At 40.8% G+C, this 19,954-nt stretch overlaps 1 protein-coding gene across 2 annotated transcripts in view; it reads left to right on the forward strand.

Moving 5' to 3' along the window:
• Nucleotides 1-4,722, forward strand: part of GUCY1B1 (guanylate cyclase 1 soluble subunit beta 1) — a 60,464-nt gene extending 55,742 nt beyond the window's left edge. For both annotated transcript variants that reach the window (XM_039542385.1, XM_039542386.1), the window contains 3 exons: nt 254-408; nt 1,238-1,364; nt 3,578-4,722. In XM_039542385.1, the coding sequence (XP_039398319.1) occupies nt 254-408; nt 1,238-1,364; nt 3,578-3,601 (306 nt within the window). In that variant the 3' untranslated portion in view covers nt 3,602-4,722. The remainder of the gene's footprint in view (nt 1-253; nt 409-1,237; nt 1,365-3,577) is intronic.
• The last annotated feature ends 15,232 nt before the right edge of the window (nt 4,723-19,954 follow it).

A 19,954-nucleotide genomic window follows, 5' to 3' on the forward strand; every position in this document is an offset into this window, starting at 1 on the left:
TTGTATAGTCATGTACAGCTGTGCAAAGTGGGTGTAAAATGCTACCATTCTGAATGAATAGTATTTTAGACTCAGTCTGCACAGCAGTAAATGACTACACATGGTGTAAGGCGATAAAGAATCAAGACTGGTGTCTTTATAAAAGATGAACTCCATCATTTAAAAAATGCACATTATATATATTTAGTTGGAAACATCAAGTTAGTAAAATCTTGAACTATAAAACATTCAAACTTGCTTTTTCTTGTTAAAGATAACAATAGGTATCCACACTGGGGAGGTGGTTACAGGTGTCATAGGCCAAAGGATGCCGCGCTACTGTCTCTTTGGAAACACTGTTAATCTAACAAGCAGAACAGAAACCACTGGAGAAAAAGGAAAAATCAATGTTTCTGAATACACCTATAGGTGAGAGATGCAAAACCCCTTCTTGATAAGAATTTCAAAAGAAACAGCTTTATCAATGTACCTTTAAAGTAACTTCCAAGGTGATAATGACAATCCCACTCAGTATATTACAGCACATGTATTTTCATGAAATGTTGTGTCAAGTTCCATTACTATGAATCACTGTTTCCATAGGAAACAATTATATTCAGCCACAGGAATTTGTGATGAGACATGATAACCACCTTAAGATATTTGTTGGGGTTCCCCTCAGACAGCTTCCGCTCAGGTTACCCAAGAATTCAATCCAACTCCAGGCTTGTCACTTAGGTTCCTTTATTTGGTATAAAGCAAAGCTACACTGAGTTGACCAGACTCAAGTGTAGGGGGTTGGTATAGGGGGTACCACACATCCAAAGTTATGCAGCAAACTTCTTCCTTCATATACATTTACACATTTCATTGCATTCACTATACATTTCATTACATGTTTTGGGATTGGCTTGGTTACTTTGTAGGAACCAACTCCTGTACAGAATGCTCTGTACACTTACTGTCCATGCATTACTTACTCTTTTCCTCATCTTATGTTCCAGACTTATCTTATCCATTGTTACCTTGTCCATTGTAAATGGTTCCCTGGGTGTTTTCCCTTATCTTAGCTAATTCCTATATTCTTTTTCCAGACTACTGTTCGATTTATCATCCATGTCCAATTATTCATGTTAAGCCCAGCCTACAATATTGCCTGACAATCTAATTACTGTGCCCTCAGATGTAGCATGTTTAAAGTTTTCTCTGTATGTGTATGTGTGTGGAGGGGTACTCTAATGTTTGTTTTTAATTTCAGGTGTCTTATGTCGCCAGAAAATTCAGATCCTCAATTCCACCTAGAACACAGAGGCCCTGTTTCCATGAAGGGTAAAAAAGAACCAATGCAAGTTTGGTTTTTGTCCAGAAAGAGTACAGAGACAGAGGTATGACTAACCAAAGAGTAATTCTTTTTTAAAACAAGGCATAAATACAAGAAGTTTAATCTAAACCACTGAGAACCATTTTCACTTGCAAAACTAAATGTTCCCTACAAGAAATGAACCATTTTGTAAAATGTTGTTCCATTAATGTGTTTACTGTCTTGACAGCAGATTAAAGGTCTTGATTATTTATCTTTGCTGTTTATGCATTCTCTAAAAAAAACACTTTTGTATTTTAAAAAGTCCTTGAGGGAGTGCCAAGTGTTTAAATATTTATCTGTCCTTACAGATTTCTCTATTATATTAGACTTTGTAATATACAGCTGACATCTATAGTTAGTGCCATTTGAAAACTCTCCATTTGCCTGCCTGCAGTGAGTGAAATACTGCAGTCTCTCCTATTTTTAGATGCAAGTCCAGCAACTACCTCTGTGTGGGCTCCCTATTGAAGTCAATGGGACCCTGTGCGGGCACAGGGTTCTGCCTGGACAGAGGCTTTTGCATGTTTAATTTAGGAAGATACAGAGTCGAACTTTGTAAAAACACTGAAGTGACTTCAGAGCCTGAATCCCATTTTCTGAAGTGACTTAAGGAGCAACATTTAAATACCTTTAAAAATCTGGGCCTTGGCAGCCTAAGTCTCATTCAGAGTCCCAAGTGCCTAAATCTCTTTTGAAAATGGGACTTAGGCTGCTAAGCCACTTAGTCACTTTTGCAAATTTTACCTACAATTTTACTGCAAGTATTTGAACAAGCAAATGCTGACTTTTTAATGGTACCTACTAAATGTTGATATTTCTTATTCCAGGGGAATATACTTCAGGGAACAGTCTCTATTTTCTCTAGAAAACTTATCTGTAGTCTTTAGCACAGACTCCATAACCTTTCATTAATATTCTGTGTGTCACCTTTTGATGATACTTTGCTAGTTGTGTTTTATACCAATTGCAGAATATACCATAGTTTCATATGACTGACATTTCCCTTTGAGATCCATAGTCAGAGGTAAAAGAGGTTTTATCAAAACATTTTTCACTTTTCCCTACATTATAAGCAATATAAGTAATAACACGTGTTATTTTTAAATTATCTCTGATTCTGATTGATTGATTCATGTTGGTAATGTGCCACTTCCAACCCTTCATCCCAGAAGGCAGTGATGACATCACCTTCTGCTAATTAGATCACAATAATTAACAGAAGAGGTAAATGTTTTCAGCAAGTGGATAGAGATTTTATGCCAAACCTTAAGGCCCAAAGCCTCTGCAGTGTCAGTAGATAGCAATGGAAGTCGTAGCGGCTCAGCACCTCTTAGCTATGTCATCCAGTAACAGTGCAACATAATTACCTCCTAGGAGGCTCTGCTTTCCAAGCACCCATATTTGCGTTTTGTGTTCTTTTTCTGTTCTCCACTTAAGCACTCAACAATTTTAGGACTGCGTTTGAACTGAGCATTGGCCACAGTAGCTCTGGCTCTGTCGCTTGTTTTTCACTTCCTGATGCCCTTGTTTACATGTTTTTAGAACAAAGTGCAGCCGCAGCTTCACTCCTGACAGGCAGGTTTGTTTTAAAAAACACAGAACTAGGACAGCCCAGTTAGTAGAAAAGCTCAGGGTTTTTTGGGGTTTTTTGGGGTTGTTTTTTTTTTACCTTTTTATGGTTTACAACATTCCAAAAATGGTGAAAATTGCAGCCAAAATAAAGGGAATAGGGAATAAACATATTGGTTACTTAATATAGCAGCCACCATGTTGGGGGCAGCTGATGTAAGTATTGCTAAGGTCCCTCCAGATGCTTCATACCCCATGTTTCCCATTTTCAGAGACTCTTCACTTCTCACACTGCTAGTTCCCCAATCTTATCCCAAACATATTCCCTCCTGCAACAGCAATCTCTCTGACTTCCCACGCTGCAGCATAAATGGCTGGAGGGAATCTGTGCCTGGGGTAGTCCTGTGCCTTCCAAGGAGCCTTGGACAGTCAGGGACAAATTAGGGTACGTTGTCACCTAACAGGTGGAATTGTCATAATTCTACTAATAAGGCACCCAAAGCCTGTGATCCTGGCACAACAATATTCCTGCTTTACTATGCACTGTCTTCTTTATTTATAATAAAGCTGCAATGGAAAGTATCAAACTTATTTTGTCACTGCATGTCACATTGCTGTTTCAAAGAAAATCCCTTATTTCTCAAACTTCCCTTACATGCACTCAAGGAAATAAAGCAAGATGTTTACTGAGCTGGGGGAAGAGGAAGAGGACGCTGGATAGGGTGCAATGCTGTGTCCCAAACAACTTACTGGTCTGGCAGTAATGATGATTTGTGGGTATTACTTCGCTTTGCATTTCTCATTTGCCTATCTGCCATACCATGAAAGTATCATATTCACTGCTTTCCTCCAGACTCTCTTGCTGTTATTTGCCTCAGCTTTTGATATTGTTGTATTTTTGCTGTGGGTGTATATTCCAAGCCCTTTTTGTGGATCATGTAACCTTTCTCGTGTCCTGATAGTACTGAATAACATTATGCAATGTGTGTGCCATAACTAACCCTTTTAATCTGGTGCTTTTCACATGTGCTCTTTGTCTCCATCATCATTATAAAACTATTCTATTACTGCTGTCCATTTTCCTTCAGTATGTCATCATGCAGTATTCCAGTTCCTTCAGGGAATAACACCTGACATACTGTGCTAATTAATGATGAGAAAACAACAGCTCTTTTGATGGTATTGTACAATTTCCACCTGTATATACTACATATACATTTTTTATATTGAGAAGAGGGGTTGGTTGTCTGATACTGCAATTTGAATTGTGTGTAAATGTAATTCTATCCAAATGCTGCTCTCTTGCCGTTTAGTTTTCATTGATTTATATTAACTGACTGCAACTGACATGTGCATAATAGATTTCTGGACAATTTTGTGCCACTCACAGTGCTTCGGTTCTTTTCCAATAGACCATAAACACTGAAAGGCACACTGGTGGGACAAGGTTATCAGGCAAAGCCTTTTGTTTTGGTCTCTTTAGCTTTCAGAAGTGATTATGTTTAAGCCCTTGGAAGAATATGATAATATTCTGGACAACAAGTCAGGAATAATTAAATTAGTTTCAATGTATAGGGCATTCCTCTTGGAATAATATGTTCATTCTTAGCTCAATGATATTTTCTGAATATCTACTTTATACAATTATGTTAGTACAGTGCAATTACTTATGTGTACAAAATGAAAGTTTGTCTATAGTATATCTATCTTATCAGCACAAAAATGTATGTATAAATGTTTCATGCTTCTGTGTAAAAGGAACTGTGATAAATTATTTTTTCCATTTGGTCTTTGGAAACTTTATTTCTTCAATAAAAATAAACATCTGAATATTACACTTGCGAGAACATATGTATCTTCTCCTTAATTCTGTTATATGAAGTCTGAATCTGAATCTTTTGCATGCTGTCAGATGTCACTTAGGGCATGAACAAGGCTCTGCCATCCTTGTCTATCATGCTGTTCGCTGAAATGGCTACCCCACTGTGTTTCTAAAGCTTAACTTTTTTATGAGGATAGGTTATTGGTCTATCATTCAACCCCCAATTTCTAGGATCAGAGGACCGCTTTTCATCTGGTCCCTTTCTGTACCTTGACATGTCCAGCTGAAGTGCCCTTAGCAGGAGTTAAAACTCCTGCCAGCATAGTTCACAGGGTCACTGGAGCACACAAGCCTCCCCACCAGGTCAAGATGCAGTCCCCAGGGAAGGATTATGCAGAGTGCATTCTTCAGCTGTTTGCCAAACTATGGCTCCAATCCTGCAGTCAGTGCTTGTATGGGTGCAGAAGCCTGCCCCTGTGGAACTGGTTACAGGATCAGGGCCTTAAATTAAAGTAGTGCTCAAAATGTGCAGGCTCTCTTCTCACAAAAGAGTAAACGAGGACATAAAATTGCATGTACAATCATTACTTTTGATACATTTAAGCAATAATTAGCAACATAAAATTACATCTAATGACAGTGAAGGTTGTGTGAGGACTCAGCTCATTCACCCAAAAGTTTAAAAGCAAGGAAATTGGAAGTTAAGTGGCAATCCTTGTCCATTCTTTTCCACCTTCAGATGGTCTGCAGCTGTTGATAACATACTCCAACACTCCATAAGGCTGTCACTTCCATCCCCCACAGATACTCAAAAGCAATATGCACTCTGACTTCATCAAACCTGCACTCTAACACAAAGCCTTAACATTGACCTCTGCAGAGTTCAGGTAGAATAATTTCCCAAATGCATGTTGTGAGATGTGCTGAGCTGTTGATAAACTGATACAAAAGCACAAGAGGTCACTGTTAAGTTTTTGCATTACACTGCAAGTTCAGTGAAGTTGGGGTACTATGAAAAATTCAAATAATGCTCAAAGTTTATGTTCTTGCTATATTTTTTTTGGCCATTTCAATGAGCGAAATATATATACCGATCTACTGCAGCACCATAATAATAGCTCATATGTAGAGAATGCTTTTTATCCCAAAGGAACCTGTGCAGTTTAGATACTGAACCACTTTGGTTATTAACATTGGTCTTGAGTTTAATGTTCCTCTCAGATTACACTAAAAACTGTTACAGTAATTTGATTTTTTTACCTATATTTCAATGCCTCTTTTATTTAATCGGTTTATTTTTTTTCCAATTTAAAATGATATAGTGGCATCCAATCTAAATAATATGAGGCAAAACTACCAATGTTTGTGTCATGGTGCCTGGAGTGGCTCACAGCTAAGAGTGCCAAACTCAGGTCAGACTGTCAGAAACAGACACCCTAGACTGGCAGTATATTCTATCATTAGATTTCACCAAGCCAGTAACAAATGTGTACTCTTGGATCACTATATTAATTTTGCCATGGAGTCACAGACAATACCCTTACTCTCTCTAGCTTCTCTTTATCACCCAGGCAAACAGGCCTTTGTGATAAAAGGTTATTAAAACTAAAAATCACATATATTAGGTTCTTCCAACCCCAAAGGATCAGTCACTCACTCCAAGTCACTGGATGCATTTTGACTTAATCTCACACTAAAGATGCAAGGTAGCCAATTTCTTTATTAAACTAAACTAAAGATTTATTAGATAAAATACATTACAGTTGGATCAGAGTTTGTAGTCCAAATGATTGCAGAGGTGTAGTAGTCTGCCAGCCTCTTAGCATCTTTTCATAAGTTCCCCAGGTCTTCCCAAAAAAATGTTTTTGGGGCCCTCTGTCTGTTGTCTGGAATGCCCCCAATAGCATTCAGATGAGGCAGAATCACCCCCAGTGTACCTTTTTATAGATGAAAACAAATTAGGAAGCATTTTCATCATCCCATGGGTCTTGCTTTGTTGACCAAAAGCAATCTGTGTTTTTTCCATTGTCTTTCACATAGCGACCCATGCTTTGAAGTCAACAACCTTCTCGTTCAAAGTTCTAAGGTTTCAATTCCAGTTCATGGGTCATTTAGAGATAATGTAAACACAATGTGATGGCCAGGAACAGTTTTTCATTAGATTTTACACATCAAGTAACTTCACTTCTAAACCTTTAAATACAGGCCTATAATGTTAATTAAGCAGACTTGCATATAGTGTAAAGGTAATTACAGAGTTACAGGACATGAAAAAGAATATACTTAGCAGCAACAGGTTAATTGAGTTACACTAATATACATTAAACAGGATGTAGGTAGATGAAGACAAATACAATTAACATCTAATCTAACAAATGAATTATCTAGATATACAATAGTATCTTTAAACATGTCTTTGAAGTTCACCCATCCATGAATTGGTACACAACACTTCTTTAAGTTCTTGAACAGAACTAGCTAGTTGTCAGCACTAGAGTTTGTTTCATAGACTTTTTTCATAGACAATTTTATCTCAGGATGCTAAAAAAGTCAAAGTAGGGGAAAGTTCAAGGGGAAAGATGTGCCTGAAACAAGGAACCTAATTCATCTAATGTTCAATCTAATTGTGTTGTAATCTGCATGGGACAAATGCTGCAGTCTTTACTCAAGAAAAACATGGAAATCAACTCAGCTTGGTGTGATTTTTCTCAAATAAGGCTGCCTCTGCAAAGGATATGGTCTACTCTCTTACAGCTGCCACCACAGCTGGCTTCCACTGTGGGAATCTGATTCCTTTGGCTACCTTTGATATCTTTTCTATCTCTGTCATATTATAAAGCAGGCAGTATATTGCAGAAAGGGAGAGGGGAAGAGTTAAAATTAAATCAATGTTTTTCAATATTTTTTTCCAAAAAACCGATGCTTTTTTGATACTGCTCCAGCTGGATATACAGCAAATAAAAGAGATTAGATAATGCAGAAAAATACAATATATTCACTGGAACAGCTGATCCTCAGAACCTCTGAAATTTAGGCTCCAGGTATCTCAATTAGGCCTCCCACAAAACCAGTAGGTTTTTGGAAAACTTTGGCCTGGCTTTTACTTTCATTGAGCTCCTCATTTCCATTGACCCAAGATTTCTTGCATAATATACAGACATCATTCACAGTACAGGGTCTGATACAAAGTAATGGAAGACATCAATAAAGATTCCCATTGGTTTCAATGGGTTTTAGATCAGACTTACCTAGCCCAAACTGGCAGACAGCAAGGGTTATCTTATGAAGACGTCCAAATCTTCTGTGACAAATCTGATTATTTGGCACATTTGTGTTAAAAGTTTTCAGGCTTTTCATTGACCTTTGTCCCGTGCAACTCTGAATTTAGACCTTTAGGTGTAGGTGAGTGTATATCAATAACATCTTTTCGCTAAAACATAATTAATTCTTCTATTCCTGCAGTGATATATTACCACTATGTTCATTTTATTTAATGCATGAATATATTTGTGATGCTGCACTCTATGTGATTTCATGAAAATATGCTAATGAGTATGAATATAATGTAACTGGAATATGCTTAATGCAAAAGGTCTCTTGTAAGGTATCATTACAAAGCTTATAATCTACTGAGTGTGGTCATCCTATTTGTATAAATGTACCGCTCTTGTATCCGAAACTAGAAATGTGAAATATAACTCTGAGAGCCTATTGTAATTATGCAAAGTGTGGGCCATTAGTGGTGGTTTGGAATCTTGATGACTCCCATTAACCAGGACAATTGTCTGCAGATGGCTCTGTTTTACTTGTAAGTAAAGTCTGCAGATGGCTCTGTTTTACTTGCCCGCACACATGTCCTCTCTGTATACATGTGTGCGGGCAAGTGGGTAATGAAGTCTTACAGTGATATGTGATCATGTCACCTGAACTGGAATCCATCTTTAACCTGGTGTTTTTCCATTGAGAAGGAGGGGGTGGGAACCTAGAGAGGGACAAAGGATTCCCGCCTTATGCAAAAGATATATACGTGAGTGGAACAGAACAAAGAGGGGAGCCATCATGATAAATCCCCTAGCTACCACCTGAGCTGGAACAAGGGTTGTACCAGGGGAAAAGATTGTTCCCAGAGTAGTAAGGCATCCAGTCTGTGAAAGAAACTTACTGAAACATCTCTGAGGGTGAGATTTTATCTGTATTCAGTCTTATTACTGTATTAGACTTAGATTTGCATGTACTTGGTAATGCACTTTGTTCTGTCTGCTATTACTTGGAACCACTTAAATCCTACTTTCTGTATTTAATAAAATCACTTTTGACTTATTAATTAACCCAGAATATATATTAATACCCGGGGGGTGGCGCAAACAGCTGTGCATATCTCTCAGTGTTCTAGAGGGCGAACAATGTATGAGTTTACCCTGAGTTTCTACAGGGTAAAACATATTTATTTGTGGTTTAGACCCCATTGGGAGTTGGGCATCTCAGTGTTAAAGACAGGAACACTTTTGTAAGTTGCTTTCAGTTAAGTCTGCAGCTTTGGGGCATGTGGTTCAGACCCTGGGTCTGTGTTGGAGCAAATTGGGTGTCTGGCTCAATAAGACAGGGTGCTGTATTCCCAGGCTGGCAGGGCAAGCAGGGGCAGATGTAGTCTTGGCCCATCAGGTGGCAGTTCCCAAGGGGGTTTCTGTAATCCAACCAGTCACAATATTCATCAAACTTCATTGGGCTATTGCAGGTCTTAAGACTTGAACAGCAGGGATTTGTGTGTGTTTACACGCAGTGTGGTATGCATAGTACACTAAAGCTTCCACAGAAATAAGTTCTGGGAACATAACTTGAAGTTTAATAAACTGGGCCCTTTGATGGGTGACAAAACAAAGACAGAATAACACAAATGAGTGTCTCAGTCACAGTTTATGTTCATAATATTATTGCAGTGGTTTTTTTTCTTAACAAGTTATTCTATTTTGTGAAGTACAAAGACTTTGTAGATAAGCATAAAAAAGAAAACTTTTTGAAACTTTAAAATAAATAGAGGCTGAGATTTATTTTTTTAAATAACCCCTCACAAATTATTTTCTGTTAGACAAAGTAATACATATCATCTGGTAAAATTATACATAAGAATAGGTAAAATAGTAATAAAATACATTGGCAGTAGAATTTTAGGAAACATGGATTCACAAATTTGTTTAAGTGGTAATTATTAACTAATTATTAACTAATATCTAATTATTTAGATAAGTTAGATGTATTCAAGGCAGTAGGACATGATGAAATTCACCCTGGGGTACTAAAGGAACTAGCTGAAGAAATCTTGGTACCATTAGCAATTATTGTCAAGAACTCACGGTGAATGGATGAGGTCCCAGAGATCCGGAGAAGGGCAAATGTAGAATCCATCTTTAAGAGAAGAACAAAGAGGACTTGGGGAGTTATAGACCAGTCAGATTAACTTCAGTACCTGGAAAGATATTGGAACAAATTATTAAATAATCTGTTTGTAAGCATAGAGGATAATAGGGTTATAAATGATAGCCAACATGGATTAGTCAGCAATAAATCATGCCAAACCAACCTAATTTCTTTCCTTGACAGGGTTAGTGGACTATTGGATGGGAGGAAGATGTAGACATAAACTATCTTGATTTTAGTAAGGCTTTTGACACAGTCCCACCAGACATTCTCATAAGTAAACTAGGGTGGTGTCATCTAGATGAAATTACTATAAGGTGGTGCACCACTGATTGAATGACCATACTCAAAGAGTAGTTGTTAATGGTTCACTGTCAAACTGGGTGGACATTTCTAGTGGGATCCTGCAGGGGTCTGTCCTGGTTCCAGTAATGTTCAACATTTTCATTAATGACTTAGTGTAGCGGGGGATCTGCTCCCTTAAGTGCCTGTGGAGCCAGGAAGCAGCAAGCCCCGGTCTAAGGAGAAGTCCAGTGGGCAGGTGTTGCAAGCCAGCTGATCCAGCTAATCAGTGGCTAATGATTGGCTTTGTTTCTCAGCTGAAAGATGTAAGTGAAGACCCAGGGAAGGGCTAGACCAGACACGCTACATTGAGCAGCAATGGAAGACTGCAACAGGGTGAGTAGGCCCTGTGATCCTCCTGAGGTGACAGGAGGGCTGTGACTCTTGAGCTACTGGAGGGTAGATGACTGAGCAATATCAATGCAGGCAGGACTATAACTTTTATTACTTTCCCATATCATTTTGTGTTTGTGTGTCAAAATAATAAGAGCCCCTGTAGAAGGCTAAAAGACTTGGGCATGGCTGATGGTTTGAGGGCTGTATCTAACAATTCTGAATTTTTGTTCTTGCTGGATGAAACCAGAGACTGATTATCTGTGGAAATTGTGGAATTGATGATGCTAGCCCCCTTCACTAAGTCTTAGGTGGTCTAGTATGGTGGTTTTGAGTGCCCCATAATGCTTTTCTGCCTTTACCTCCAAGGCATGATATGCTGCCTGGGCTTTTCCTGACAGGCAATGTGCAATCATTACTCCTAGCCACCCACTCAAAAGTCCATAGGAAGGCCTCAGGGTCAGTGTCTAGCCCATTTTAATGAGGGCTCTTCCCTCCCACATAGGTAACTGCAGCCCTGCACACAGATGTGGGGGTCCAATTTTCTGCAGATAATAGGCCAATCATTAGCTGGATCAGCTGATTCCCAAAACTTGCCTGCTGGGTTTCTCCTTAAGCCAGGGCCCTTAAAGTGGAAGACCACCTTGGATAATGGAGTGGAGAGTATACTTATAACATTTGTGGATGACATCAAGCTGGGGGTGGAAGCAGCTAGCACTTTGGAGGACAGGATTAAAATTGAAAATGACCTTGACAAAGTGATGAATGGTCTGAAATCAACCAGTTGAAATTCAGTAAAGACAAGTGCAAAATACTCTCTTAGGAAGGAAAGATTAAATGCACAACTACAAAATGGGGACTAACTGGCTTGGCAGTAGTACTGCTGAAAAAGATCTGGGGGATATATTGGAATCACAGATCGAATATGAGTCAACAATGTGATGCAGTTGTGAAGAAGGCTAATATTTTGGAGTGTATTAACAGGAGTATTGTACATAAAACACAGGAGAATATTGTCTCATTGTACTTGCCACTGGTGAGGCCTCAGCTGGAGTATTGTGTCCAGTTCCAGGAGCCTTTAGGAAAAGACATGGACAAATCGGGGAGTTCTGGGGCGGGGTGACCTGCCCAGAAGAGGGTCTTGTGACCCCTCTAAGAACTTCCCCTACCACCCTCTACTAATCAGAGTGCAGCACCAACCCTGGAAGTCCCAGCGCCACATGGAAGAGGCCATTTTATTCCAAGAACACATGTTTTACAAATTGTAGAAATGCTGAGAGGAAACATGGACTCCTTCACCCCCCTTGGGAGAACTTCAGACTTTGTTTTAGCTCCAAGGGCCTTAGACCACCCATGGAGGAAGTGCTACATCAGCTGAGGAGGAGGAGGGAGTGACCATGGGGAGCCTTTTGGCCCAGGCATTGATGGATATGCTGGAACCCGATACTGAAACCCAAGCACTCATGAGGCAGCCTGACGAATGTGATGACCTCTCATTGTCCACCTGTATGGAGGAAGGTGACCACGGCTCATGGGAGTCACTGGTGGTGTGGCGGGATGACGGCTCTCCAGCATGGCACCTCCTGCTGGTCGTCCTGGGAATTAGCTCTTCCAGCCCGGAGCACCCTCTGCAGGCCGGTGTCTTGCCTGCTACTGGCCCCCCATGTCCCTCCCGGACCTGGTGCCCTTTGCTTTGGGGCTCTGCCCCAGCTGTAACCCCCAATATGGGTCTCCCCTCCTAGGGAACCCCCAACCCTCTAAACCCACCTTGCCTCAGTGGCTACTGCCAGTCATCATCTAGCCCCAGCTCCCTGGGGCAGGCTGCAGTCTGTAAACCACTCATCATCAGCAAAGGGTGTTGGACCAGCTGCCTCTAACCCCTCTGCAGCCCTAGTACCCTTTTGTGGGTCCTTAACTCAGCCTGCAGCCTAGGGCTTTGCTAGGCTGGAGCTCCCCAGCTCCCTCTGACCTTCCCCAGCATTGCTCTACCCTAGGTAACGTTCTCAGCTTCCCAGGCAGCCAGGTCCTTCCCTCTCTAGGAAGCTAGAGAGAGTGTGTGTCTGTCAGTCTCTGGCCCTCAGCCCTCTTATAGGGCCAGCTGTGACCTGATTGGGGCATGGCCCCACCTGTGGCTGCTTCCCCCAATCAGCCTAGTATTTCTCCACCACAGCCCTCTCCAGGGCTGCTTTAACCCCCTCAGGGCAGGAGAGGGGTGACCACCCCGCTACAGTGGACAAGGTGAATAGAAAAGACATTGCTCAGGTAAATGAACGACGGTCGAGGATGGGGTGTAGTGGAGTTAGGAACCGACCTGGGGTTGCATAAATCTAAAAACAAGTGTGTGTGTGTGGGGGGGGGGGGCTTACACTGTTTCTTTTCTGAAAATCTCTCGATAGCTCAACGATGCCTTTCTAGAGGGCTTTGAGAACTTACACATTGGTAGCCCTGTGGGAGTAAATCTATCATGCATCGACCATTTTTGCTGGTGTCTGACACACAGATCTCAAGAGGAAAATCTTGAAAAGGACAAAATGAAAGATGAACTAGCTCAGACTCCCTAATGGTAGGGATCATGGTGTCCATTTTCACAGGTGGCTGTAAAAGGCCTGTTAAACCAGGTGATTAATAAACTTGTTTAAATTTTTCAATATGATTGTGTCCCCTCCATACTTGTGTTAGTAAAAGACGGTACAAGTAACAGTCATCTCTACGCAGACGGCTCTGTTAAAGAAAATATATTATACCCTCAGGGAATTTGGGAGCTTTGGCGGGGTGAAACCTCTTTTTCAAGTGGCCAAAAAGCATAGTGAAACTTTGACTACAAGACAGGTAATAGCTTGGCTTTCAGACCAGGATGCTTACACTTTACACAAATTGGCTCGCATATGTTTTAAAAGAAACAAGACCATTGTTTCAGATGTGGATGCACAATGGCAGGCAGATCTAGTGGATATGCACCGGTTCTCCAACCACAACAGCGGTTTAAGTTAATCTTAACAGTGATAGACATTCTATCCAAATATGCCTGGGCCTTAGGCCTAAAAGACAAGACGGGTGGTGAGGTATTCCAGGCCTTTAAAGCTATATTCAGTAATGATCATGTGCCTCAAAAATTACAAACCAATCAGGGGAAAGAATGTTTAAACAAGCCTTTAAGCAGATTGTTAAAGCATCATGATGTTCACCATTTTGTTAATAATAACAAAGTCAAAGCAGGGGTTGTGTAGTGATTTAACAGAACTTTAAAAACTAGGATGTGGAGATATTTTACAGCCCATAATACCTTTTGCTACATTGATGTATTACCTGACTTTATGAAGAGTTACAACCAGAACTTTCACAGAACTATACATACCAGATTCGCTGATGGTAACCCTTCAAATTTACTGAAGGTATGCAAAATGGTTTACGGAGATGGTTTTAAAGTAAAACTGGTTGTTGCCCCTTTTAGAAAAGGCGACCATGTGAGATTATGTAAAACAGTGGTGCGCAACCTGTGGCTCGGGGGCCACAGACGGCCTGTCAGGGTAATCCGCTGGTGGGCCGCCAGACTGTTTCTTTACATTTGCATGGCCATCCACAGCTCCCAGTGGCCGCAGTTCACCATTCCTGGCCAATGGGAGCTGCAGGAAGTGGTGCAGGCCTGGCCAATCCATCCTGCAGCTAGCACTTAAATGCCATTAAAGGTTATTTATTCAGAAAAAGCTAAAACTATCACTTGTTTTAGTAGTATCTGATATCTCTGAATCATTCTTCAGTACATAGACAATCAAAAGACCAGTTTGTTTTAAAGTTTACATTAGATGAATAATATTGGAAACTTGACCACTTCTCAACTCAGCTTTACTTTCATTTACTACATAGGACTTTTCTTCTAGTAAGCCCTTGACCTTTCCTTGAATGTACACCTGTTACCAGCCAATTTTCTTTACTCATAATGACAAAAATGTGCCCCAATCCTGCAAACATTTCAACATGTGCTTAACTGTGCTCATTGAACTCAGCAACAAACATCCTTTTATTTCAAGATCAGGAGTTTAGCCAAGAACCAAGTACAGTGACAGTAATAGATCCAAAATTGCCCCCCATATAGCTACAATCTCCAGATTTCTTCCTACCTCAACTGTCTTTCTAGAGAAGAAGATAGGACTAATTGAGATGGAAGAGCTGGTGGTGGGCTGGGAACAAGGACGGCTGGCTTGGAAGAAGGACTTCCCAGCTGTGTAAACAACCTGAGCTGAATGTTCATGAGTACAGTTTCAGGGTCATGAATGTACATAATACTCTAGCCCAAGACTCATGTTAAGTATCTTTAAGGTCTGATATAAAAATATTGTATAGTTCAAGCTTAAATCTCAGCATTTGTTGTTTTTAGCTAGACACAGTTGGTGTTTTGCTATAGTGGTTGCCATTAAGTAGTTGACATTTGCCCACAAATATTGTGCAGTAGTGTCAGAAGTAACATCCTTATTTTCTGTTGTAAGCATGGGGTTGACTGCAGTACTTCAGATACCGCAGTGTGGCAACTCTGCACAAATGCTCACTTTTTAATGGTGATACTATAGAAAGCTCTCCTTGCATGTTCATTTGGAAAATATGGCATTAGAACATCTACTTACAATTCTGTATGTAAAATCTTGACTGTAATTCTTCCTGCACAAAAGTAATTATTTTTACTAGCATATACAGAACTGAAAAGAGCAGTAACTTTCTGTCTCTGACTGAGTATCAGTGCCTACAGATAGGACGGAGCCAAAATGAAACCTGGCATTTTAAAATGCTAAGAATTCCTAGTATGATTCATTTCTAACCTCCCTTCATTCAAAAAAATACTCCAGCAGATTGTCTTAAATGGCGCTTCATGCTGAAGAAGTGATGTCACATTGAGATCAGGCATAGTGAATCAATATGTTCCTTAATGTTCCTACTGCGGTGGATGTAGACTCCCAATTCAATGGGTGCACTATACTAAAATGCTGATGGGGCACCGACCACCTGCAGCAGCACCCTCTTTCCGAGCACTACAGTCCTGATCCTGGCCTATCGCAGATAGGCCCCATGGTATGTGTGGGTTAGGGCATGTTAGAGAGTAAACCCACCCACATTCACCCCACACAAGTGGCTCCTGTCCCACGGGGCTGGGTTGTGACAGATTTTCATTACCAATCTGCCTCAGTTCACAGTTGATTAGGCTGGGGCCATAGGATCTTTTTTTTGTGGAGGAGATGACGAGGCACACCAAGTGTCTAAATTTTAAAGCTTTCTTGATAAAATAATAAAATAACAGCAGAGTGCTGGGAATGCTTCCATGTCACTCCAGGGAAAAAAGAGTGTTAATGCCCCAAGCCCTAACCCACTTTCATACTCACACACGCAAGACCCAGGCATTAGGTCCACCTGCCTCCCGTGATGCCAGGTAACCGGGCAGCTGGACTACCGTGTCCATGCTCCCTAATGCCCATACATCCAGCCTTGAACCCATCATTGATGCCATCGCCCACGACTGCGGGACTCCCAAGTCCGCAGCTATGCCCTTCTGTTTCCTGAACATGTTGTTACAGTCCGTTAGTACAACTCTTAAGGTCTTTCAATTACTTGAGATTTCACATTGGTCATAATGGCACCAAGATTACAAAGTTCACCCCCCCCAGTCCGGAGGGAGAGACGCTAAGTCTCCCTCCATATTACTTGGTCCAATATCACCGAGGGTACATACACCAAAACCCTTCCCGGGCAGAGTGAGACACCTTCCGTTCTTCTTTTATGCCTAGTCCTATTACGACTCGGGGTGTATGCACCAAAGATTATATGTGTGGAGCGAGACTCCCTGAGTGCTCCCCTCCTATTACCCGGACTTCTACAACCTGGAGTATACCCACCTGCACCCTATCCCCGCCAACTGGGGTGGAGTAGCTCTTCATGGCACAGCATGTTAGTCTAGAAGAAAAATAAACTCAATTTCACATTAGACTGTCATGCTCAATTCTGTTAGCTCTAATGCCTGCTAATAACCAAGAGCTATAGGTAGTGCTCCACTTATGCTTTTGTCTGTACCTTTCAGTGCATGGTCAGATTCTGATCTCACATAACCCGGTGAAAATCAAGAGTAACACTATTGAAATAGTGAAACTGCACTGATTTATAACCAGAGTGAGCTGAGACTTTGATGAGATATATGTCCATTGATGTCCTTTATTGTAAAACAGAGGAATTCTTTCTTAAAATCCTGTTGTTGATGGAAATGTGTTTTGTCCATACCATTTGAAATAGAAAGAAAAGACATCTACCTGAGCCCTTATGTAATACTACCCTGAAATGCAGTAAACACTCTCTCTAACATGAATCCAAGCACATCTGTTTCATCTAAAAGTTTAGTAATTAAGTTTGTACAGTTCTTTGAAAATTACAGCACATTCGAATCAGACTCACAGGCCTTTGGCATATTCCCCATGGTTACAGTAATCTGGAACTAACAGTAATAAAGCTGATGTGTTTCTCATTGTTCGTAAGCATTTCTGCCTCCACCCTTATTTCAGAGACATCTTCAACCTGTCTTCACTGTTCAACATTCATCGCTGGGAATAACTGTTTCAATTTCTAAATATCAAGCTGCAATTGGTAAAGCATAACGTAATGTGCCCTGTAGCCAGAACATCCACATGACTAGGAAGCACAGACTCTGCCTGTGCCTCTGCAGGTGCTATCTGTCTGAAAGAGAAGGGATAGACAGAGCAGCGCTAGCTGGGTCTAACGGGCAGTGCACAGTGCATCTTCTCCAAGGATGGCAGAAATTACTCTCACCTATGTGCTCTACAGGAATCCCCAAGAGGAATTCTGCTTGGGTCCCTCCCCAGCTTGAAAAGTCAGAATCTAGCCCTAGAAGAATGGACTGTGGCAAAATAAGCTGTTACAGAGAAAAACTGATCAGGTTTCTAAATGAAAAAAATACAGAGGCTCCGAAAATGCAGTCATGGACTGCCAGCAGTCAGAGCACTTTAACAGTTGTCTAAAAATACATTACTTTCCTAGTATCACTTTGGCTTACAACAGTTGCTGTGGCTACCTGAGTGATATTATTTGATCACCAATGGGAGGGGAATTAGTCTGCATGATTGTGACTTGGCATGGAGATAAACCATGCCACAAGACAATGTTTTTAGATATATATATATAGAGACACACACACACACACACACACACACACACACAGATAGACAGACACACACACATATATACCTATATATAGTATGGTATGTTTACACTGCAAAGAAAGACCCATAGCACCAAGTCTCAGAACTCAGGTCAATTGACTTGAGTTTGCATTCCTGCTTGGGTTGGAGTCCAGGATCCAAGACCCTTCCCCCTCCATGGGTTTCAGAGCCTGGGCTCCAGCCTGCGCAGGGATGTCTACACTGCTATTTTTAGTGCCACTGGCCAAGCCCCATGAACCCAAGTCAACTGACCCAGCCACTGAGACTTGGCACTGCAGATTTTTCAAGCAGTGTAGTGGTCCCTAACATAAAGTGCCAGTAGATAGCACTCAAGAATAGTCTTGGGTTTTATAGGAGGCATAAAACTTGTTGTACAAGTGCAAATAGCTTCCTTTGTCAGCTCTTTCCAACAATCTTTCTATTAAGATGTGATCTGTGCTATGAAATGCTTAGAAATCTCTGAGGTAGCATATAATCTTTGATTTATGAGCCTCCTCTTCTCTACCCCCCCATTTTAAAATTAAAATAGGAGCTGACTTCTACCAAGTGATATATGTACATAAGAAACTTTCTATTTTGGGAACTGTAAGTTTAAGTTTTCTTTAATGGTATTTATGGGAATACTCTGTCCAATTCTGGAAAAAAAGCTTCATGATTTAAATTGAATTGGAAATCATAAGGGTGTAATGTAACCCATACAAAAAGTCCTTTAATAGATTAAGATATTTTAACTTTTTTGATTCAGATCCTAAAATACTTTATGTTCATTTTAAAAACACCAGATTAAATTACATCCTTTGCCATGAGGCAGTTGTTATGACACAAACCACCAATACTTCTACCCAAAAGAAGACAGCTGTTTCCTGTATTCCTACATGAACCATATGATACATTTCTCTGAGATGCAGTAAGATGAACTTTTCCAAGTATCAACTGTAACAGTCACATGGCTGGACAGTGGGGACTGCACGTATCAAAGCGGGGTTAGGAGGAGTGGTCCAAGTTTCTTGAAAGCATATCATCCAAACAGCTACTCAATTTAGAATTTCCCACATATGAGTGGCATCTCAACCATTTACCTATTCATTCACAATGACAAAATACTCCCACTTCAACTGCTGGCTCTTGTGTAGTTGCTGCTACCACCCTCAAACCCTGCCCACCATAACTTCTATTATAGATTTTCACATACAAGGTCCACCAGGGAAATGCAGCCGCCTTTAACATGAAACATGGCTTAATACTGTACACCCAGTTTGGGTCAGGAAATGAGACATAACTTTTCCAGGGGAAACTTCAGGGAAGAAATTAGGTTGCATGGGAATTTGGACAGTTCACTGAGTTTGCAGGGGTGAAGAATGCCATGGTTTAATTGTCTCCTTCAATAAAGCCTGCTCCCAGCAACATGATGGTCCTAATGCTATGGTGGTTGTTTGTTCAATGTTGAGGCAGAGCAAAGAGTGCCATCTACTAGATCCCCACAGTATTGTTATGCAGCTATTAATAAGAAAGGAATTTGAATAATTCAGCTTTGTGTGTATAAAGCTGTAAAATTGGGCTGGTAATAGTGATTTAAGAACAGTTAAAAGGGCAGGCTTAGAGGTCTGTAGTGTGTGAGAGAGCCCTCTGTCAGCAGGGAGAGAGCCTATCCTAGTGGACCAAGTCCTAGACTGGTATTTGGGCAACAGGGGTTCTAGTCCTGGGTCAGCAGAGTCAGGGGCTAAAGAAATTTGTGAGCTAGTGGAATAAGCCCCTATTGTGATGTTTGCTAAATTTTATCAGTTTTGTTTATATTTAATATACACGGAGTGCCTGCCCAGCCCCCTAGGAAACAAAGAGTTAATAGCAGTTAAGGCTCATGCAGGTGCTCTAGGGTGGGGTTTCAGAGGCAGCTGCTTCAGGAAAGGAAAGGGACACATG

The sequence above is a fragment of the Mauremys reevesii genome, linkage group 5 (assembly GCF_016161935.1).
Source record: "Mauremys reevesii isolate NIE-2019 linkage group 5, ASM1616193v1, whole genome shotgun sequence".
NCBI classification, from domain to species: Eukaryota; Metazoa; Chordata; order Testudines; family Geoemydidae; genus Mauremys; species Mauremys reevesii.